This window comes from Aotus nancymaae, unplaced genomic scaffold, assembly GCF_030222135.1.
Source record: "Aotus nancymaae isolate 86718 unplaced genomic scaffold, 86718_ANA_hifiasm-v0.15.2.pri h1tg000040l, whole genome shotgun sequence".
NCBI lineage: Eukaryota > Metazoa > Chordata > Mammalia > Primates > Aotidae > Aotus > Aotus nancymaae.
The window spans coordinates 77,436,921-77,460,401 of NW_026988454.1; the positions used below are offsets into that span (position 1 = coordinate 77,436,921).

General features: G+C 39.5%; 1 protein-coding gene across 1 annotated transcript; it reads right to left on the reverse strand.

The window, feature by feature from the left end:
- Positions 1 to 1,658: 1,658 nt before the first annotated feature.
- PM20D2 (peptidase M20 domain containing 2) lies at positions 1,659 to 21,626 on the reverse strand. The gene is made up of 7 exons (XM_064360850.1): positions 21,072 to 21,626; positions 18,220 to 18,368; positions 14,948 to 15,090; positions 12,914 to 13,068; positions 8,966 to 9,101; positions 5,257 to 5,364; positions 1,659 to 5,037 (listed from the first exon to the last, which is right to left on the reverse strand). The coding sequence occupies exons 1-7, from the start codon at positions 21,534 to 21,536 to the stop codon at positions 4,883 to 4,885; spliced, it is 1,311 nt and encodes a 436-aa protein (XP_064216920.1). The 5' UTR covers positions 21,537 to 21,626; the 3' UTR covers positions 1,659 to 4,882.
- Positions 21,627 to 23,481: the final 1,855 nt, after the last annotated feature.

Here is a 23,481-nt window from a genome sequence, read left to right on the forward strand (position 1 = left end):
TGGGATGTGGATATTCGTTTAAAGCATTAGGTTTCAACTGCATCTGAGTTCACTTCTTCAAAGGTGGCATCCTATCCTGCTGTCATGCAATGAACAAATTATCTATTATCTTTATCTATTATCTATCTATCTATCTATCTATCTATCTATCTATCTATCTATCTGATCTGAGTCTTGCTGTTGTCGGCCCAGGCTGGAGTGCAATGGCATGATTTCGGCTCACCGCAACCTCCGCCTCCCAGGTTCCAGGAATTCTCCTGCCTTAGGCTCCCAAGTAGCTGAGATTGCAGGTGCCTGCCACTGTGCCCGCCACTATGCCCACCATCACGCCCGGCTAATTTTTGTATTTTTAGTAGAGATGGCGTTTCACTATATTGCCCAGGCTGGTCTTGAATTCCTTATCTCAAGTGATCCACCCGCCTCAGCCTCCCAAAGTGCTGGGATTACAGGCGTGAGCCACCACACCTGGCCCAATAAGCAAACTTTTAACTATACTCAAGGATTTTTACTCAGGTTCTAATCAAATTGTTTAAGGTTAACACATGGTCTTTCTTCAAGGAAAGCACCAGATCGTTAATCCTAAATCCTTATCATTTCAGGCATTAACAGTGCATTAATTTAGAAGCTTTGGTTTATCTTAAACACAAATGGAAAAGATGCAGGTTTTTCACTCTTTTCCATTCTCTTGAGCTAAATAAAATATGTTGTCTGTGACCAACAACACAACAAACAGAAAAAAATTCAAACTCCCAAATTTGACTGTTCATCCAGGGAAGCAATGTCTGCCATCTCTGACCTCAACAAGATTCTTGTCTACTTAAGACCATGACCTGATAATCTTCACTATTTCCTATTTCTGAGGTTTCTTTTTTAAGGTGGTTAGGTGGTTTGATCTACTGAACTAACAGAAGCTAATCTTACATTTTAATCTCTTAAAAAAAGAACAGATTTGGGCTCCATTTTGAAAGCCAGTCTAAGGCTGGGCACAATGACTCACGCCCAAATACCAGTCTTTTGGGAGGCCAAGGCAGGAGGATCTCTTGAGTGCAGGAGTTCGAGACCCCATCTCTACAAAAAGTTCAAAAATTAGTGGAGCACATGCCTATAGTCCCAGCTACTCAGGAGGCTGAGGCAGGAGGATTGCTTGAGCCTGGAAGGTGAGGCTGCAGTGAGCCATGATCACAACACTGACTGTACTCCAGCCTGGGTGACAGCGAGACCCTGTCTCTAAAAATAAGAATAAAAATAAAAAACCAGTTTAAACAAAGAAACATGGACATTTGTGACTTTTTCATATAAGGCACTTATACTTTAGCCAGGATCTAAAAACCTGTCCCATCACATTTGTGTTATTACATAGAATTACTCTGTATTAAAGGTGGAAATATTTCTTAAAAAAAGGAAACTCAATACTATATGTATCTACCTCCTGCCATGTACAATTTGCATTGCAATTTTTTAGCTTCTGAGACTAAACATTCATTTTTAAACAAAAGAACTTAATTATTCTTTTAAAATACATGACATGTAGTGAAAAAGCAAGTCAACATCTATGATACTGATGGATAAGACAAAGCATAGTACATCCCAATGGATTTGGGTAATTGTGCTTTATCTTCATCTGTATATATCTTTATGTCATTAAAAAAGACAATTGCTATCAGATAAACATGTTTATTACTTTAGATTTTTCATATACATTTTATTATGTACCTATTACTACAAAAAAAACTTATAATCTGATGGTAGTAGACTGCTTTCTTGAAAATACTAACTTCATACACATCGAAATATACCATCCTCAACTATATGACTGGACTGCAAAATGCTTGCTATAAAGTATATAAAAAAAATAAAGACACAGTTTATCATACCTTCCAACCTTATAAAGGGTTGCTATCTAGTACAAACATAACATGTATCTTACAACAACAATTTGATAGGTTTCAAGATTAGTATTATGTAGGGTATTTTTCCAAAAGACTAAAGAGATAATTCAGGTAAAAAGTTAGAAGTGTATAAAACACCATCAGACAGGTTTCAAAAAAGAACGTTTACAAAAGTAGACAGTCATCCTTAAAAAAACTTTTTGACCAATTTCTTCTGTTCAAAATGACTAAAGTGACTTAGGTATTTTTAAATATTTCAGAAACACTTCCTGAAAAATTTTCAAGATGATAGCCTTCAGATGTTCCCTCAGTCCCAGTGTTGCTCAGATAAATAAATCTCGGAAGAACTTACCACCAAACACAAGCTTTCTGAGACAAGCACAATGCCTTTTCTTTTTCTTCCTTTTTTTTTTTAAGGCATAGAAACTCATCATTTTTATTTGGATAACAAAGGATCTCCAAATTATATTTAAAAATAAATCCTAATATCACTCACGTAAAAAAAGTTTAGCACTTTTCACAAATGATTTTTGTAAAGGAGAATACATACAATTTTATGTTTAAGACGTTTTGTTTTCTTTCAGTTTTCTACAATTTCCAACTTGCACCTGTGTTTAATACTGCTTTAGTCTGCTAAAGACATTAACTGATTGCTTTTCTAAACCTAAGGATTATATAGTTTTAGTATAAATATATTATCATATTTTTGCAAAATTTTGACAAAACTGAGTAAGAATGCCTTAAGTCCATGCTCCTGCCACTGTTTAGAAAATCTGATTTAATGATCAAAAAAGTTATTGGTTGCCACTCTTTTGTTATAACAATCTTCCTTCTAAACTGCCACCCAGTTTTTACATTATAATAAGCAATAGAAAAAACAAAGAAATTATATTAATCTTAGTTCTTCCTTTTGCAGTGTCTTTTCTTCTTACACCCAGTGCTTAGAAACAGGCAATCCTCAACCAACGTTCAACTGCTGAAATTTTAACAGTTAAAATATCAACACAACTCTTAATAAATAAACATTCTTTTGGGGGATTATGAGAAATCAAAAACTTAAGTTTATACAAGTATTCATAAACAAAATATTCTAATTTATCCCAATGCCCTACCTCATATGAGTGCTATAGAGGCAATTAAAAAGGGAAAATTTCTTGAGTAGTTCACATACTATGGAGAATTAGTTAAAACTGAAAAGTAGTCTAAAAATTTTAAAAGGCAGACTAAATATTAGCTATGCTATTACATGGCATAGAACAGTTTAGTAATTCATAGTACCACATAGTTTACACAGGTCTCATATTAAGGCCTGCTTTTAAAATTGTCACTAAAGAGAAAATAGTCTCAATTTCTATATTTAAACCATTAATTTAGATAATACCTTTTAAAGCCTATAAATTTAACATTGCCAAGACTTGGTATTTGAGAAAAAGACTTCAGTACAGGGTGTGAACAATGAAAGATTATAAAGGCATGTAATAAAAATGATCCATAAAAACAAATATACCTCAAGCAGGTCCACCTGTACCTCTAGTTTAGGTTAGAAACTAATTCAATATTTTAAGAATCATATAATTTTAAACTTTGCACTAAGTCAGCCTAACCTTTTTAAAAAATGAGTCAGGGCCAGGTGCAATGACTCAAGCCTGTAATCCTAGTGCTTTAGGAGGCTGAGGTGGGAGGACTGCTTGAGCCCACGAGTTCGAGGCCACAGTAAGCTGTGATTACACCACTGCACTCCAGCCTGGGCAACAGAGCAAGACCCTGCACAGTAAAAAAAAATAAAAATAAAAACAAAATAAAAATGGGTGGGTTTGGTGGCTAACACCTGAAATCCCAACACTTTGGGAGGCCAAGACAGGAGGATTGCTTGAGCAGCCCAGGAGTTTGAGACCAGCCTAGAAGATAATAGTGAGACCCTGTCTCTACTACTTAAAAAAATAAAAAGTTAAAAAAAAAAAAAGAGGTTTTCTTATGTGTACCTGAAGCAACGGGTTGCACAAGAGATGGCTATAAACACAAAATTAAAACTCAGGATCATGGTCTATCTACAAAGCTACTTTAAACTTTGATGATTCCAAGCAAGGAAGCCATATTTGCTTATTCAAAAAGTACTGATATTCAGAGTAAGCAATGTGCTAGATACTGTAAGAATTTAAAAATACAGACACACATGCGTATTAAAAAGACACTAGCAGGCAGGGCGGGGTGGCTCACGCCTGCAATCCCAGCACTTCGGAGGCCAAGGCGGGTGAATCACCTAAGGTCAAGAGTTTGAGACCAGCCTAGCCAACATGGTGAAACCCAGTCTCTACAAAAAATACAAAAATTAGCTGGGTGTGGTACCACACACCTGTAATCCCAACTACTCAGGAGGCTGAGGCAGGACAGACAATCACTTGAACCTGGGAGGCGGAGGTTGCAGTGAGCTGAGATTGTGCCACTGCACTTTAGCCTGGGCAATATAGCGAGACTGTCTCAAAAAAAAAAAAAGACACTGGCTTCAAAATATACAATCTGGTAGAGGAATAATATACAATTAGAGAACAACTTTACCACCCTGTACCACAAAACACTCTCATGAGTGTCAATTCTGAATATAAGGCTTGAAATCTCTTAAACTTTTAAAAATACACGTAACATGTAAGGCTTATAAAAAGGTTTATTAAAATATTTTATAAAAATGATGCCATGTATCATCCAGGTTGTTTAAGATGGTATCACTACTGTGAACGTGAGTGGTTGCGGGGGAAAGATAAGAAAGAATGGCATCACCTATCAGCTCCCGCAATATCATAATCCATCAAGTACAGATTTGCAAAAATTTTCACTTTACATATGAGGTAATATGTTTTCTCCACACCCTGTCCTCACTTATCAGGTAAGAATTTGATTCTTTAAGATTAAAAAACAAGCATGCCTTCATTAAAAGAGAATAAAAGAAAAAAATCATCACGTCTTCTTGATTCATAAGCGGCCCCTAACTCTTCCTTTTATTCTACTGCATTTGTAAACTGTTCTTCTTGAAGTTTCAGTTTAAAGTCCTCTCTGATTCTTTCCAGTAACTCTGGTTTAAAAATAACATCCAGGGCCGTCATTGCCAGAGCTTTGGCCGTCCGCAAAGTGTAGAACTGAGCTTCCTGTGACCCTAGAGGGTAGAGAAAATAAAATACCTCCTTACTTATTTAAACTTTTTATTAATTTCTCAGGTCAGCTCTCCATATCTAAACTGGCTCTCCAACTGCCCACCACAGTACAGTATTTACTGAGGTGATGATACGTAGTGAAATAATTGGTTAAACAGAAAGGCAGCTACTACCAGGAGAAGAGCGTGCGTGCCAAAACGGTCACATCCAGCAACACTTACCAGCAGCTTCAGTGTACTGTTCCGTATGATTCAAGGCATTAGATCCAATGTAAAAATATGGATGAATTCCAGGAACCACAAAAGTAACATTTCCAAAATCTGTGGATCCTTGGAACACACAAAGTAAGAAAAGTATATGTAAGCATATGTGGTTAAGCATTCCTGAGTTATGAAGTCATAGTCCCTGTTAGAAGAGACCCAGAGAAGTAAGCTTCTTAGAGAGTTGTCCATATGCCTGTGCTTTCATGAGCTCACCTTCCACTGAGCCTGCCACCCACTCGCCTGCATCAGTCACATCTCTCATGAAGGTCATGCAAACCTGCACTGGCACAGTCTCACGACATTTACTGCTGTCTTGGCAGCACTCCACACTGCCACCAACTCCCTTTCTTTCTTTCTGTGACATAGCACTTGCATAGCTTCCCTTCTGCCTCTCTGATGGCCCCTTCTTCTTTCTCTCTTGGGGATATATCCCCCTCTATGATGAAATATTAGTTATGGGAGCCTCCATGTCAGGCCCTTTTCTCTTCTCACTACATACTCTTTCTCAAGATTTTGTCCACATGTATTGCTTCAAATCACCACCAACTCAAATCTATTCCCAGTCCCTTCTAAGTTCCATGCTCAGACATCCAGTTGCCAGCCTAGTATCTTCTCTTGGAGGTCTTCAAGGTAGATCAAACTTATATCTAAAGTCAAATACATGACCTTTCTCTTCTTCTACCTCCACCCCACCTATCAACAGTACCTGCCAAATATCTCAGAATCCTAACGCTCTTTGTATTACCATCACCAACACCTGTCCCCAGTCTAAGCTATCATCATCTCTTGCCTGAACTAAAAGTTTCCTAATTGGTCTAGCAGCATCTATTCTACTTGCCTTTTTTTTCAATCTTAACTCCATTCACCTTTCCAACCTGATCTCATACCATGTTCCCACTACCCTCTCTGCCCCAGCCACTCTAGACACTCACCATGGTCTCCCCGCCACAGGACCCTTGCACATGCTATCCTGGCTTCATCCCTGTAACTCTTAACCTTCAAATTCCATCTTAAGCATCATTTCCTCGGCAAAGCCTTACTTAGTTCATCTCCCTATAAACTGAAATCCCTCTAGGATATTCTCTCACAGAGATGTATTACTCTCCTTTACAGCACTTTTTAATTTTCCATGTATTGGATGATTTGGTTCATGCTTATTTCAAAAACTAAATTATGAGGCCGTAAAAGGCAAGAAATAGTATTTGAAATGACTGTACCTCTAGCTTCTCACATGATTGACAGACACTTGTTGAATAAATCACAGTAAAAACAAAGCCTTATGTTCACTCAGTAGATGTTTACTGAATGTTTATTACATGTCAAACACCACGTCAGGCAAAGTGAGACTACACAATGAGTGGTAAGAGAATAAAGGAATATGTGACAAACAGCAGCTAACATTTATCTGGAATACTGTGTTCCAAACACAATCCTAAGTGCTTCGTATGTATTTTCATTAATATTTAGAACAGTTTCCATTTTAAACATGAAAAAAACAAGGCTTATGGGGATTAAATAACATGCCGATAGTCTCACAGCTGCCAGTTATGTGGTAAAGGCAGACAGAGGCCAGGCTTTGAGGCATGGTAGCCTCTGTATAAAAGTACTGCTTCAGAAAATATTCATAAGCACTTAACTATGCCAGAAATGGCTCCAGACACTGAGGATGCACAGTGATGGGACATCAGTGAACAGGATGGAAAAAGACTCTCTAATGTTAAAAGAGTCTGAGTATAAAAACAAAACAAAACAAAAAAGGATGGACACAAAAAAAAACCTGTTGTATATTTTAAGTTCTTCCTTGTAGAGCTAGACCTTAGAGTCCATAAATCATATCAAAATCACAGCCATTTTATCCTACTGTTTTGTCCATTATGTAAAACCTAAACCCAAGGTAGAGCTGACCATGTGTCTTCCCTTCTTCAGCTATACTGCAGAAACCTGCTAGGGTAAAAGAATAGAACCATGAAGACTGCCTTAACAACAAATTCAAGGTCTTTAATGCTGAGCTGAGCTCTAATGCTATTCAGAAAGAAAAGAAAACACAAAACCGATGTCCCTGACCAACTCCTCTCAGTGGCAATTCTCTCTCAATTCCTCAGCCCCATCAATGCTCACTGTGTGCTACTTCCTGGAGGGAAAGGCTCTGAACTCCCTGACCTCCTTCCTAAACATTACAGCTACTTCTCAAGTATCTTCCCTTAAAAATTATTTTCTTTTCCACATTTCCCTCAAGCCTGTATCCACTCTATTTTCCTTGAAAGCTAACTCTCTTGAAAAAGAATAGTTTTGCTTTTTCTGCTGTCTCACCAGTCAATGCCCTGGGTAGAGAAGTGAGACCTGGCATCTGGTACCACCTGGTCTTGTACTATTTCCTTCCAGATCATCCTTAAATTTTTTATTAGTAGACTCCAGTGGACACTAGACCATATTCATCTTACTTAGTCTCTACAGCACCTGACATGATTTACTCCTCCTTCTTTTCTGTAAGTTTTCTTGGCTTCCACGACTTCTCCTCTCTCCTGATTGCCTGGCTTTTTCTCCGACCACTCTGTTGACTACCATTGTCTGATCTCCAGGAATCTTCTTCCTCTACGTATTTGGGCAACCTCATCAACATCTATGTCTTCTATTACCTCCCATATATGGACAACTCCTAAATCTCCAAACTAGACATCTTTTTGGGTTCTAGATTTAACAGGTACTGAACAGTTCCTCTTAGAAATACTATAGGCCAGGTGTGGTGGCTTACGCCTGTAATCCCAGCAATTTGGGAGGCCAAGGCAGGCAGATCACCTGGGCTCCGGAGTTCATGATCAGCCTTATCGACATGGAGAAACCTCATTTCTACTAAAAATACAAAATTAGCTGGGCATGGTGGCGCATGCCTGTAATCCCAGCTACTTGGGAGGCTGAAGCAGGAGAATCACTTGAACCCGGGAGGCGGAGGTTGCGGTGAGCCGAGATTGTGCCATTGCACTCCAGCCTAGGCAACAAGAGCAAAACTCCGTCTCAAACAAAACAAAACAAAGAAATACTATAAGCACCTCAAGTTTAACATATTAATAATTTATAACAATCTCTCTTACCCTAATCTGCTCTTTCTCTTGATCTCTTTATCTTAATGAATGACACTGACAGCCCATTTTCACCACCAAGTCCTTTTGGGCCTACTTCATCAACATCTATTTTTAAAACAGAAGATACATTTCTAACTTGCAAAAAGGAAAAAAAAAAACTGACATAATCCCAAATATGCTTATGATTATTTCAATTCTAGTTGCTCCTCAGAAGCTGAAAATGCCCCAGATAACAAAGTACTTAGTAACCTACTTATTGTGATGACTGAGAATGAATTAAAATTCTATATCCCACCTTAGCAACTTACTTAAAAATTAGAACTAAAGAAACTTAAAACACTAGAAATATGTGGAATATAGACAAAAATATAGGTTGACTATTTCTAAAATTAAGTCTGCTCATTTGACATTCTACACTCACTTAAGAGTCCATTAGTACCTTTCCCCTATCAATTATGTTTGTGAAAATACTAAAAACATCTGCAGTACCTCCCTATCTCCCAAATCATTAAATAAAACCAGTTTAGCCAAAGATGGTTTTTCTCTTTCTCAAATAGTTCAATATATAAAAAAAAGAACTTAATTACCTGAAGGGCCATTCAACATTGTATCTTCTGAAACGAATTCTATTCCTAGCTTTTTTCCATTTTCCATATAAGCTTTCCATAGGCTCTTATTGGGAAGAACATTGTAATAATCATGTGCTCCACCTTTAATTTCCACCTATAAAAAATTGCAAAACACGCTCTAGCATTGGTGTAAGAGAAAAAATAAATTAAAAAATTGCAAAACAAATTTTGAAATAAAAAATTCAAATTCACTATCTAATTTTTAAACCAAACCAGTGATAGCTCTCTAATAGGAAGAGATTTAAGAGAAGGCGCTTTCCCTTCCAGATATAACACTTTCAAATCTCTTGTCTTAGAAAAGAAAAAAAAAAAAAGATGTATTTTCTACAACAGGAGTTCCTAGGACCCTATCTTCTTTATACACTAAACCCCACAATGTCACCAAGCTCTATACTAGTTAGCGAGTGTCAACTTCAGTCGCCTAGATAGGGTGTGAGGAGAACCCAGACATTTTTAATAATTTGTATTTTATTTCATTTTTGAGATGGAGTCTCACTCTGTTGCCCAGGCTGGAGTGCAGTGGTGCAATCTCAGCTCACTGCAACCTCCACCTCCTGGGTTCAAGTGATTCTCCTGCCTTAGCCTCCCAAGTACCTGGCATTACAGGCGCCCACCACCCAGCCCGGCTAATTTTTTTTGTATTTTAGTAGAGATGCGGTTTCACTATGTTGGCCAGGCTGGTCTCGAACTCCTGCAAGTGATCCACCCACCTCAGCCTCCCAAAATGCTGGGATGACAGGTGTGAGCCACAGCACTCGGCCTAATTTTTATTTTAACTAGCACCCTGCAAGTAATTCTGATGTAGGTGATCCAAAAACCACACTCTGAGAACACTGCTCTAGGATTCCGTCTCCAAAAAAAAAGAAATTAAGCTTTACTAATATTAAATATACAAACTGACACTGATGTCACTGCCTGGTGTGAGAGGTACAAAAGCACCCTGAGGGAAAGGTAGATCTCCAATGAGAAAGGGTTGACAATAGACCTCATTTATTAATTTCAGTATATAAAGACACAGAAGCAGCTTTTATGTACCCAGCTAAGTAGATTTACAGATTCAGTTTTGATTAAATGAAAACTGGCAATATTCCCTCAAACTAAAGATAATACCAATATTGGCGATAGCCAATCATAAAATGGCAGAGATGACCTTTCTTTTATTCTTAGCAGCATCTATGGTAGAAATAATGACAACCTAATCAGACTTTACAAGTCAACCAAAATATAAGAAATTACTAAGAGATTATTTAAAATATAGATTTAGACCAGGCAAGGTGGCTTACACCTGCAATTCCAGCACTTTGGGAGGCCAAAGCAGGAGGATCACTTGAGCCCAGGCATTTGAGACCAGCCTGGGCAACACAGGGAGACCCTATCTCTACAAAAAACTTTAAAAATAAATTTATTACATATAGATTCAAATCCAGTAACAATGAACCTTATCCTAAGGGAATACCGTATGCCTTGAGATACTGCCTAATGATAATAGTTCACATGCATATGTATTTCACAAATATTTATAATTTTAAAGAAATAAGGGAATAAATATTTAGTTTTTACTGCACTAGGTTAGGGACACTTCATAGTTTTCATTCACTAAATTTATACCCATCTTCTCTAGTGGCATATGAAAATACATCTTTGCTCCTGTATGTGTCCATATATTTATCTATTCACTACAACACAACACGAGCTTTTATATTCTTACCTTTGCAGACTATATTCCCTAAGAACTGTTGGTCTCTGTCCTTCACATACATATCTGAAAGTATGATCACCCTTCAAAGCTCAGTTCAGGTCTATAGGCTTGAACAAAATCTTCTTCCAAGATTAACAGCCCCAGACCACTCTTTCTCACCTCTGATCCTCAGAATGCATTCCACACTACTCTCAGGACACATAACATATGCTTTCTGAGAATTACTGCTACTGTGAGATACTGCTACTACTATGTGAATCAATCATACCTCTCTAGACTAATAATAAGAAAAAAAATAAGGTAATATAAACGAAGGCTGGGCTGTAAACCTTCACAAATATTATCTCATTTAATTCTCACAAGAACCCTAAGATAGATTGTTATCTCCATTTTTCAAGCAAGAAAATGGAGGGCCAAAGACACTAAACATTTCTAAAGGTTACAGAATTATATCACGTCTCTCCAACTAGACTACAGGCTCCCTCCAGGGCAAGATTCATAACTTATATAATTCTAAAACTCACTCCGTTTTACACAGTACATGATTGGGAGGCAAAGGCTGTGGTGAGCCGAGATTGCACCACTGCACTCCAGCCTGGGTGACACAAGGAAACTCAGTCATTATGGTTCAAATCAACAAAACCAGTTGAGCATGGTGGCTCACACCTGTAATCCCAGCACTTTGGGAGGCTGAGGTGTGTGGATCACCTGAGGTCAGGAGTTCGAGACCAGCCTGGCCAGCATGGCAAAACCTGTCTCTACTAAAAACATAAAAAATCGCTAGGTGCAGTGGCTCATGACTGTAATCCCAGCACTTTGGGAGGCTGAGGTGGGCAGATCACGAGGTCAGGAGTTTGAGACCAGCCTGGCCAACATGGTAAAACCCTGTCTCTATTAAAGATATAAAAAATTAGCTGGGCGTAGTGGCATGCACCTGTAATCTCAGCTACTCGGGAGGCTGAGGCAGGAGAATTGCTTGAACCTGGGAGGTGAAAGTTACAGTGAGCCAAGATTGTGCTATTGCACTGCAGCCTGGGCAACAGGGCAAGACTTCGTCTCAAAAACAAACAAACAAAAACAAATGAATAAAACTTCTCGACTAACTTCCGTGTATATTTATCTTCCATTCCAGCAAGCCATAGCATTTATATCACTACTATACACATCTGTAAGTACAAAAGTAGCTTTTACTGGCTGGGTGAAGTGGCTCATGCCTATAACCGCAGTACTTTAGAAGGCTGAGGTGGGAGGGTCACTTGAACTCAGGAGTTTGAGACCAGCCTGGCCAACATGGCGAGACCCTGTCTCCACAAAAAGATACAAAAAATTAGCCAGGTGTGGTGGTGCATGCCTGTAGTCCCAGCTACTCAGGAGGCTGAGGTGGCAGGCCAAGGTGAGAGGACTGCTTGAGCCTGGAAGGCGGAGATTGCAGTGAGCCAAGCCTGTGACACTGTACTCCAGCCTGGGCAACAGAGCAAGACCCTGTCTGGGAAAAAAAAAAGTTTTTGCTGATTTTGCCATAGTTTTCTTCATAGAAACTACATAGAGCAATTATAAAAGTGTAACTGGGCCGGGCGCGGTGGCTCACGCCTATAATCCCAGCACTTTGGGAGGCCGAGACGGGTGGATCATGAGGTCAAGAGATCAAGACCCTTCTGGTCAACATGGTGAAATCCCATCTCTACTAAAAAAATACAAAAATTAGCTGGGCATGGTGGCACAGCCTGTAGTCCCAGCTACTCGGGAGGCTGAGGCAGGAGAATTGCTTGAACCCAGGAGGTGGAGGTTGTGGTGAGCTGAGATCATGCCATTGCACTCCAGCCTGGGTAACAAGAGCGAAACTCCATCTTAAAAAATAAATAAATAAATAAATAAATAAATAAATAAATAAATAAATAAATAAAAATAAAAGTGTAACTGCCAAAAAGGAAGGATATAACTTGTAAAATGGCAAGGATTCTAGCATAGAAGTATCAGAATGATTCTAATTACTATATAAGTAAGATGACCTGTCATCTTCCCTGTTGCAGGCACTGAGGAGTAAAACATGTAAAAATGGAAGACTTTCACATTAACTATTCAGCCAACTCAACCTGCATATTCAACGTGTCACCAAATAAGAGAGTAAAGTTAGGCTTCAATCTAACAGCGCTAGCCCACATGTATACCTCTGATTGTAACTTAGATTAACTTTTAAAAGTTCTTACTGTGCACCCTGAAGCCAAAGCTGCAGCTCTGAAGCAATCTTCTGCCTTTCTGGTCAAAACTTGAAGTTCTTTCATTGAGGGTGCACGGAAGTAATAGATTAATTCAGAATAAGAAGGAATGATATTGGGTTTTACTCCACCATTTTTTATTATACCTATAAAAAGAACCAAATTACTAAAATTAAGCTTGGTGACCATTTATTTAAGCTTAAATACACCCATTAAGTTTTTCAGCCAATATGTACATAAAGAACAACAATTTAAACTTACTAGCTTCACCAATATACCAATCAAAGATTTTGATATGTTGTAAAACTGAAATGCCTTTTATTTTTTGACACAGTTTCACTCTTGTTGCCTCGGCTGGAGTGCAATAATGTGATCTCAGCTCAACAAAACCTCTGCCTCCTTGGTTCAAGTGGTTCTCCTGCCTCAGCCTCCCTAGCAGCTGGGATTACAGGCATGCGCCACTACGCCTGGCTAATTTTGTATTTTTAGTAGAGACGAGGTTTCTCCACGTTGGTCAAGCTGGTCTCGAAACTCTCGACCTCAGATGATCCGCCCACCTCGGCCTCCCAAAGTGTTGGGATTACACAGGTGTGAGCTACTGCGCCCAGCCTGTGCAACTGAAATTTCTATACATAGGGTGATATTTTTTGGCTAACAGAAAAAATAATTATCCATATGTACTTCATTCAAAGGAATTTATATAATGTTAAGAAATTATGATCCAGACTATAAAGAAACTTAGAAATTATACAGAACCACACCAAATAAACTTAGTAACATCTTAACATCTGGAAAAGATTTTACCATACCTCAACAATGGTATGAGGTTCTATAATTACCCTTGTACCTCGGGAATCCCATGAATATTTTAAATGGCATTTAGCTCTAGAAAAATAATTTTCATGCCAAGAAAAAAACCAATGCAGGTCAAAGATCACTAAGTATTATCAACTGCCAAAACATATGCATTTATTTGGAATTACAAAGAATTAAGATTCACTCAAAGTAATAATTAAAATGGATATGCAAAATCCAATGTCATATGACCTACTTTAAAAAAACATTTCTACACGTTCCTGTTTGTTCCTTTTAAAGAAGCTAAGGCAGGAAAACTGGTAAAAGTACAATTACAAATTGACTTCAAGCTATAGCAAAATTAGGTAAAGAATAGATACTAAAATATAACAATTTCCTAAATCATAAGGAAATAAATTAAAAAATGAATGTGTGCTTTCATTACAGTACTTTATGACTGTATTTATATTATGGTGATATGTACATAATTTTAAAAGATACTATTCAGGACCAAGCTTGGTGGCTCACACCTGTACTCCCAGCACTTTGGGAGGCTGAGGTGGGCAGATCTCTTGAGGCCAGGAGTTTGAGACCAGCCTGGCCAACAGAGCAAAACCCTGTCTCTGCAAAAAATACAAATATTAGCTGGGTGTGGTGGTGCTCGCTCTCCTGTGATCCCAGCTATTTGGGAGGCTGAAGCGGGAGGATCACTTGAACTGAGGAGGTGGAAGTTTCAGTGAGCTGAGATTGCACCACTGCACTCCAGCCTGGGCAACAGAGCAAGACTGTCTCAAAAACAAAAAAAGACACAAAAAAAGATATTACTCAGGACTAACAACACTTAAGTAAAACCAGCAGTTATTACACCTTTCTTTAAATTGAGGAAGTGATAAAATTTGGTTATCATTAAGAAACAATGAGGACAACTGGAAAATCAAGATCCAACTTTCAAATACCCACAGAAAGAACACAGCTCCTTATATAAAACCTTTATCTTTGATACTCAAAGATGACATTCCACTTATGTACAATAGCCAAAACTGTCTTTCTACCCACATATAGACAAACAGTATACTGTCAAATAAATTTCTGAAAATATGCTTAAAAATCAGAATATTCATATGAAGTACAAAAATGTTTTCAAATTTAAAAAAATTGAATATTAAATAATTATACTGCATTGAAACATATTAACCATCATCTATTACAGAACATATTTGACGTCCATACCATGAACTCTCCAGGTTGGTTTCATTTGCTGTCTGAACACAGACAGATTGTTATAGGCCAGCACAGCAGCATCTAATGCATTTAATCCTTCCCAGGGATAAGCAGCAGAATGAGATGCTTTTCCATAGTATTTCACAGTCACACTAGGAAATAAAAAACCATTTGAAATTACTTTTTTCTTATTACTGCTAAAGTAAGAAAATCCAGGTAGTCGGAATTAACCAACTACTATTCAAAATTAATTCACATTGCTGAACTTTTGATTTGCAAATTTTTTGTAGTTGTAACCCTGCAATTTACTTGTTATAGTTTATTATTATGTAACACAGTGCTTGACACAAAGAAAACATTCCTAAAAAAGAGAGAAAAAGAGAACCGATTAAACATATACACAATTTAATTCAAACAAACACGCAATATGGTATCAGGTGCTGAAATTACAAAAAAAAAATGGATCCTGTATGTTTTTACACAGCATTGTGATGATTCTGTATCAAAAGTCTGCAAAAAATTAGAAATTCTGTCTTAATAGGGGGAAGGTCAGGAAAGACAAAAAGGAGTTAATATTTGAAGTGGGTTAAGACAACCTCTGAAAATCAGATTATATTCAACGTTATCATAAGATACCCTAATATTAAAGCAGCTGTTCCTGACCAATATCCAATATTTTATTAATGTTCCAAAATGCCTATATCACTAATATTTTACATTTTTATAAACTGTTACTCTATGTACAAAGAGTTCTCACACCAGTCTAACTGCTCTAATAAAATAAAGTTTAGAGAAAGGATTGCATGTTGAATAGTTACTTATAAGGCTCTATGACTGACTTGCTTAGATAACGCTTTTTAAGCCTGATTACTAATATCCACATTTAGATTATTAGAAAACCAATCTGGACTTATTTTAATGGGCTAGATTCAGGAGTCCTTAGAATGCTTTTCTTTTTTTTTTTTTTCTTGCCTTGTGCATCATGCATGTTACAGGGAAACAATGCTTTTATTTCTTAACTGATTCCAGACATCCTATTAGCAGGACAAAATCAAGGAAAAACATTCAAACATTCATTAGATTTCAGGATACTGTATTGGTATTTCCTTGAAATGAATTTTTTTTTGAGACTCATCTCGCTCTGTCACCCCAGCTGGCGTGCAGTGGTTTGATTACTGCTCACTGCAGTCTCCACCTCCCAAGCTCAAACAATCCTTCTCTGCCTCAGCCTCCCACAGATGAATAGCTGAGACCATAGGAGTGCTCCATGCCCAGCTAATTTTTTATTTTTTTGTAGAGACAGGGCCTCACTATGTTGCCCAGGCTGGTCTTGAACTCCTGGGCTTAAGAGATACTCCTGCCTTGGCCTCCCTAAGTGCTGTGATTACAGGTATGAGCCACCTGGCCTGGCAAAACTGGAATTTTACCAAGACTGGTGATAAATATAAAACTGAAAAGGATAATATGAAATTATTTTCAAGATATACTATTTAATTTTAAAAAGCCAGAACAATATATTGAGCGGAATACTTCAGGAAAACCTTCCTTCACAATTTAGTTTACACACAATTCTATTTATGTCCCACAAGTACACCAAAAACACTCTGAAAGGGACACATATCTCTAGAAAAAGGACTGGATTTGGGAAAGGTGGTCAGCAGGATTGCTTTATCTTATTCATTAGAAATGTCTGGAGCACGGTGGCTCAAGCGTGCAATTCCAGCACTTTGGGAGGCCAAGGTAGGTGGATCACTTAAGGTCAGGAATTCAAGACCAGCCTGGACAACATGGTGACCCTATCTCTACTAAAAATACAAAAATTAGCTGTGTGTGGTAGTGCTCGCCTATAATCCCAGTTCTTTGGGAGGCTGAGGTAGGTGGATCACTTGAGGTTAGGAGTTCGAGACCAGCCTGGCCAGGATGGTGAAACCCTCGCCTCTACTAAAAATATGAAAATTAGCTGGGCGTGATGGTGCATCCCAGCTACTCGGGAGACTAACTAAGGCAGGAGAATCACTTGAACCTGGGATATGGAGGTTGCAATGAGCCAAGACTGTGCCACTGCACTCTGAGTGAGACTCCGTCTCAAGAAAAAAAAAAAAAAAAAAAAAAGATGACCAATGAGAAAGCTAAGAAGCCAGACACTAAGAGGAGGCCTGGGGTTAAGTGTGCTGACTTCAGAACCAAGATCATGAAGAAGCCTAACCCTAAGTTCAAGAAGGCTAATGATAATGAGCAGCAGAGCCTGCCTGCATCTGCAGGCTCCTTCTTGCCAGAGGCAAGGGCAGAAATTTCTAATCCCCAATGTTTTCTAGAGATGGACTAGTATACTACCACCCTTGAAACCAAAGTTGAAAGATTCTTCCTACTGTCACAGTACCAATTCCCAGTGATAAGAAGGAAGATACCATACAGTTAAAATGATCACCCTTTGAAAACAGGGCCTGGTAAGGTGCTAAGAAATGGGATACCTGGGTATAATCTAGAAGCACTGCTGTGATGGCTCTGCTATCACTCCCTAGGTACTAAGCTACTTCTGCAGAAACACACAGTTTTGCTGAAGCAGCTGAGCAGTGGCTCCTTGTGCCTGGACCATTAACTACTATGGTTACTACTATGGTTCAAATTTCTGGTATAAGAAATCTAAACCACTTCCATGTGTGCTCCTAGGTACTAAAAAGTGAGTTCCTCAACATAAAGAAAGACAAACGGTTTCAGCAGCGACAAATCGGAAAAGCACAGATTGTCAAGTTCCACAAAAATCATAGCTGCTCATGTTCCATATTCTCTCTCATGACATAATTTATCCTCTTTGCAAAGAACTCAAATTAAAGTAAATAAAATGGAGTCGTGTGTTTTCTTCTCATATCTAATAGAATTATCTCTTGCAAATCTATTCAGTTGCAAAGACAATTTCATGTCAAAGGACAGATGTTTTCCACACACCAGATTACTGACAGTTCAAAAGAGAATTTAAGTGTCAACATGTTTGTTATTCCTATGCTTTTTAAGTGCTACTATTTTAATACTCCAACTATGAACACCATAATGAATCTCAATTAGAAGAGGCTTGTCAATTGTCACTCCATACATCAAGACATCTCATCACTGTCTTTCAATTTACTTCTTTTTTCTTTTTTTCTTCCATTTTCATCCCATTTTTTGAGGATCAATTTACTTCTTAAATGTACAAATGTGGAGTTTTCATCTCTGGTTTAAACATAAAGGTATCCTATAGCCTCTGTTCCCCTAAGAAGTTTATCTTCAACTTGATTACTTACTCGTGTTCAGCCACATCTGGTAGATAAGCAGCATTCTCCTGTGATGGATGGGCCATAAAAACAACATCAAGATTTTTAAAAGCCCCTGCTTCAATTAAATCAATTTTGCCACCACCATCTTCTTCTGCAGGGGTTCCCAAAACAATTACCTAGAAGGAAATACTCATGTGAGGGAAAAACAACAAAATCTTCATAGGAAAATATCAAACAGGTTCACTTGAATACGTATTCACAATCTACATTAAAGTCCTTAACCTATGAAGAGAGGTTTTGTTCTATGACGCTTACACAGTGGGCATCAATATATGGTATTTAATTAATCAAAAAATGTACACTGTTATACCAACTTGGTGCAAAGTATGTACTAAAGACACTATAAAAGGCCGGGCGTGGTGGCTCAGGCCTGTAATCCCAGCACTTTGGAAGGCGAAGGCAGGTGGATCACCTGAGGTCAGGAGTTTGAGACTAGCCTGACCAATATGATGAAACACTATCTCTACTAAAAATACAAAAATTAGCCAGGCATAGTAGCATACGCTTATAATCTCAGCTACTCGAGAGGCTAGACAGAAGAATTGCTTGAACCTGGGAAGCAAAGGTTGCAGTGAGCCGAGATCCCTCCATTGCACTCCAGCCTGGGCAACAAGAGTGAAACTCCATCTCAAAAAAAAAAAAAAAAAAGACACTAGAAAAAGCTTTTCCCAATTTTACAAGTCAACTAATGGCAAAGATAAAAAAGTTAAATACTACTAGTCTAGTTCCTCAAATTTTGTTAGGATTTGTTTCATAAAGCTTCCTCTTAACTAAGTCTTTTAGTGTATGTATATAATTATTCTTAAGTACTTTACTGGTACGGAACTTTCCAGAAATTTACTACTTATCCTCACAACAACCCTGTGAGGTAGGTGGGCAATCTGTATCATCATTTTATAGGGGGTGGTTGTGAGGAACTGAGTTAAGTATCTTGCCTCAGGTCACAGAACAAGTCTTCAGGCAGAATTGGGATTAGAAGTCCTGACCTTCTGACCTAAACTCTGATTCCCTACTAAGCTACCTACTTTAAAAGTCTTAACTCATTAATCCTTTATGAAGAACATTAAACAAGTCTTAATGCCACAGTTAGAAACAGCCAACTATTACACAAACTTACTAATTCGATTCCACCAGTTCAACCAGGCAGATTTATTGGTCACCAAACACCTAATTAAACAAAAGAAAACTTTACAGAATAAACATTGTACTTTGATATTTAAGCTTAACATCTTCAAACAATTTTAAAAAGCAAAGAAAAAGTATCCATAAACTAACATATTTTCAAGATCATGTATAAGAACACAGTGAAACAAGCTGGAAAAAAGTCTTGGCTTGCAAAGGAAATCAACTTAAATTCCATTGTCAGATAATTAATAACTGAACCTTGCTAAAACTGAGAACAACCATTTGAAATTAGAAGTGTGGGCCAGGCGTGGTGGCTCATGCCTGACCGATATGATGATCTTAGCACTTTGGAGGCCGAGGCGGGCAGATCACCTGAAGTACAGAGTTCGAGACTAGCCTGACTAACATGGCGAAATCCCGTCTCTACTAAAAAATGCAAAAATTAGCCGGGCACCAGCACACCTGTAATCCCAACTACTCGGGAGACTGAGGCACAAGAATCACTGGAACTCGGGAGACGGAGGTTGCGGTGAGCCAAGATTGTACCACTGCACTCCAGCCTGGGCAACACAAGGAAACTCTGCCTCAAAAAACAGTGTGTACATTTCCCAAAGTCTAGCTTTCTTTAGAGGTTCTACAGTGCTCAATCTCTCATGAAGTCGCTCTTCATTCTTAACCCTTAACTCGTTAAATAGGATGCGTCTCTCGCTGACTCTCAGAACCTATGAGAAACGTGGTTGAAGGGAAATCTCTCCAGTGTTTCGTGACATGGCAAAGGACGCTCCCCCTCAACCCAAACAAAAACCTAACAAATGCAAAAACGAGTCCCCAGAGACAGAAAGAGAAGGCAGCTAAAGTGAAAAAGCCACAGAAGATGCAGTGTTAGGATAAAAGAAAAAGGTTACTGACACTGGGGAAAAAGAGCTAAAGAATATGAAAGTAAAACATTTGTTTCTCCTTAACCTGAATGACGATTGAATCTTAGCTCACAGTGTAGAATATACCATCTGGAAAAACAGAGTAACAGGATTAAACTTGCCCTACGACAAACATAAGCGACATTTCCCCGTTTAAAGAGTCGAGGTATTTCTTAAAATCACGAAACAAAAAAAATTAAGACTTAAGAATAAACTCATCTATGTATAATGCTCATTCACTTCCCCCTTATTTGCATACTTCTAGGGGTTTGGTGGTTCTAGACACTGAAATTTCTTATCCAAATACCAATGACTTAAATCACAACATTTACAACTGCCACAAACAAAAGATTTCTTTGGAGACGAATAAAAAGAGGTCGTAGGTTTCCCTACAAGAAGTATTTCCCCCTGAGACTGCACAACCTTGTCAGCAAATTGCTGTTGCCTCTCAGTTACCAAAAATAACCCGTAACGAACACCAGGCTTGGGTGTAAGTTCTTTCCTAAGGGAACAACTCAGCAGAGCTGTTTACAACTAGAGAGGAGGAAACAACAATCTGCAAGATGTCGCTAGGTCGGCAACGCGAACTGACTTTAACACGGAATTCAGCTCCGCCTCTGTGCTTAGGAGAGGTCCGCAGGTTTAGCGCAGTCCCGCACACACCTGCCACGGACTCGAGGGCCCCGAGGCGCGCGGGACGCACGAGGATCCCGGCCTTCCCGGGTCGCCCCCAGCCCGGACACTCGGATGGGGTCCCGCACCCGGGCCCCACCTCACCTTCACCGGCGGAGGTGGCCTGGGGAGGCACTCCAGGGCCCCCCTCACGCCCAGCGCTGCCGCCGCCCCGACCTCGGCGATGAGGTTGTGGCCACAGGCGTGGCCGATGCCGGGCAGCGCGTCGTACTCGCAGAGGAAGCCCAGGTGCAGCGGGCGCGGCGCGGGGCTCCGCGCCCAGGCCTCCGGCGGCTCCCACTCGGCGCGGAAGGCTGTGGGCAGCAGGTAGTGCGGCTGCACTGCCCAGGAGGCGGCCGGCGGCTCCCGCTCGAAGAAGTGCGTCAGCACGCGGTGGGCATGGTGCTCCTCATAGGCCAGCTCAGGCTGGCTCCAGATCGCGCGGCTCAGGGCCCCCAGCCGCTCGGCCGCCTCGTTGATGTACTCCGCGGCGCGCAGCTTCAGTAGCTCCAGCTCGGAGCCGCCATCGCACGCGCCCCCTTCCAAGGGCCGCTCCTCTCCGGGCCTCATGCTGCCCAAGCCCGCAGCTGTCGTCGCCCACTCGCTCTCTAGCTACACTGCAGGTAGCGACCGCCCGCGCACGCGCCCAGCGGCCTCCAGCACCCCGGCGGCGCGCGCACGCCGGCCACACAACTCCCGGGGCACCGCCCCCAGCCCCGGGCCCGCCCCCGGAGCCCCGAGGTAAAAGCTGGCGGCTGCTGGTGCCCCGCTAGGCGAGAGCGCGGCGGGGATCTGGGGTGCTGTGGAGAAGGCAGGGCTGGGGACTCCTCCACATCCTTGGCTGTTTTGGCCTTTGAGTTATGATCTAAGATTATCGATTACTTTTCTGTTGTTGCTTATTTCCTACAGCAGCAGAATGAGAACGGTTTTATTAGTTTAATAACCATCAGAGACAGACCAAGTGGAACACAGTCCTCGGGAAAACGCCACTCTCTAGCATTAGTAATTAAAAACCTCACAAGGTTTTTATTTCCTGTAGGAGGCCGTCAGTGTTAATGCTGTACTAAGGACGGTGCTGTACTTAAGTTTTGGTACAGCCCCCACTTTCTTCTCCTTGAGGCCATATTACTAAAAGCTGCAGCTACTCTCTACAATTTTCTCAGTTACTAATGTCTGTAACAGCACCTAGATTACGCAGTAAGCTCTTGTTATGTATTAGCTATTATATAATAATTTGTTTGAATACAGTAGAACTAAAAATTTGAAATGAGTTAAAAACAAAACCAAAGAGTTAAAAGATTTATGGTAATAAATATTCATACTGTTTTGTTGGACAGTTGTCTTGAACAGCTTTGAAAGGGAACATATGACAAGTTTCGTTTATAATTTTAATTGATGATGAACTCAACTAACATGTGCAGCTGGTGTTACATTATAACTAGGTTTTTAATTACCCAATGAAGAAATTCAAGATGTCATGCTCTTGTTTTTCTCCAGAGTGAAGCACAAAGTCTGAAAAACTGTTGTTGACGGTATGCCTATTAATAGCACTGTAGACGTTTATATTCTGAGGTTTTCCACATATTAAAAGCTTCTACCAGCTCTTTATACCCTATCATCTTTCCTTAATTTGTCTCAACTATGTTAAGTGGGACACAATATATTAATGTGATAAACGAAATGTATGTTTTGAAAATGAGTCTAAAGGAAGCTAACCGACATGAAGACTATCAACCACTGTTTTTACTACGCTATATGCCAACAATAGCAGAGGAAATGTCACATTCGCGTCTGAAAACACTTCCTTTCTCAATTAACACTCTAACAGAAACTCCGCTCTAAAAACAACAAATGTGTTATTAAATTCCTGGACCCCCTTGGTGATACTTAATAAATCTTTCTCTGGTATTCTGCTGACGAAAATCTCCTGGAAAATCTCCCCTTTATCCACGAGATTCAGTATTATCCTGCTCAGTTAGTTGGCTAAAAAAGGAGGGAGACTGGAGAGCAAAAGCAGTAGGTAACATTTATAGAGCAATAACTCTGTGCCAGGCACTGTTCCAAGTGCTTAGCATGTGTTAACTCATTTAATCCTCATAGCAAACTATGAAGTTGTTAATGTGGTTATTTATCTTCATTTACAGATGCATGCGTAAGATTACAGAGCTAGTAAGTAGTGGACCCACTGTAGAACAGAAGCCACCATGGTCTATTGCTGTGTAAACTACATGCAAATTCATAAATGCATCTACAGCTTATCTATTCAAATCAGAACCCACAGCAATCACTCATTTTGAATAAATTTTACTGTAGCGCCTGCTGACATCAGTAGAACCCATGTTTGCTCTCCTCAGGCATCAATAAACAGCAACAGAAAAGGGATGCATATACATTTCATATAGAAGCTGCTATTTATATTGTTTGCAGCAATTAACAAAGCTGCCACTTGAGGTGGAGGAAAGATATATTCATTTCAAGCTCTGTTTCTTGTGTGTGTGTGTGTGGGGGTGTAGGT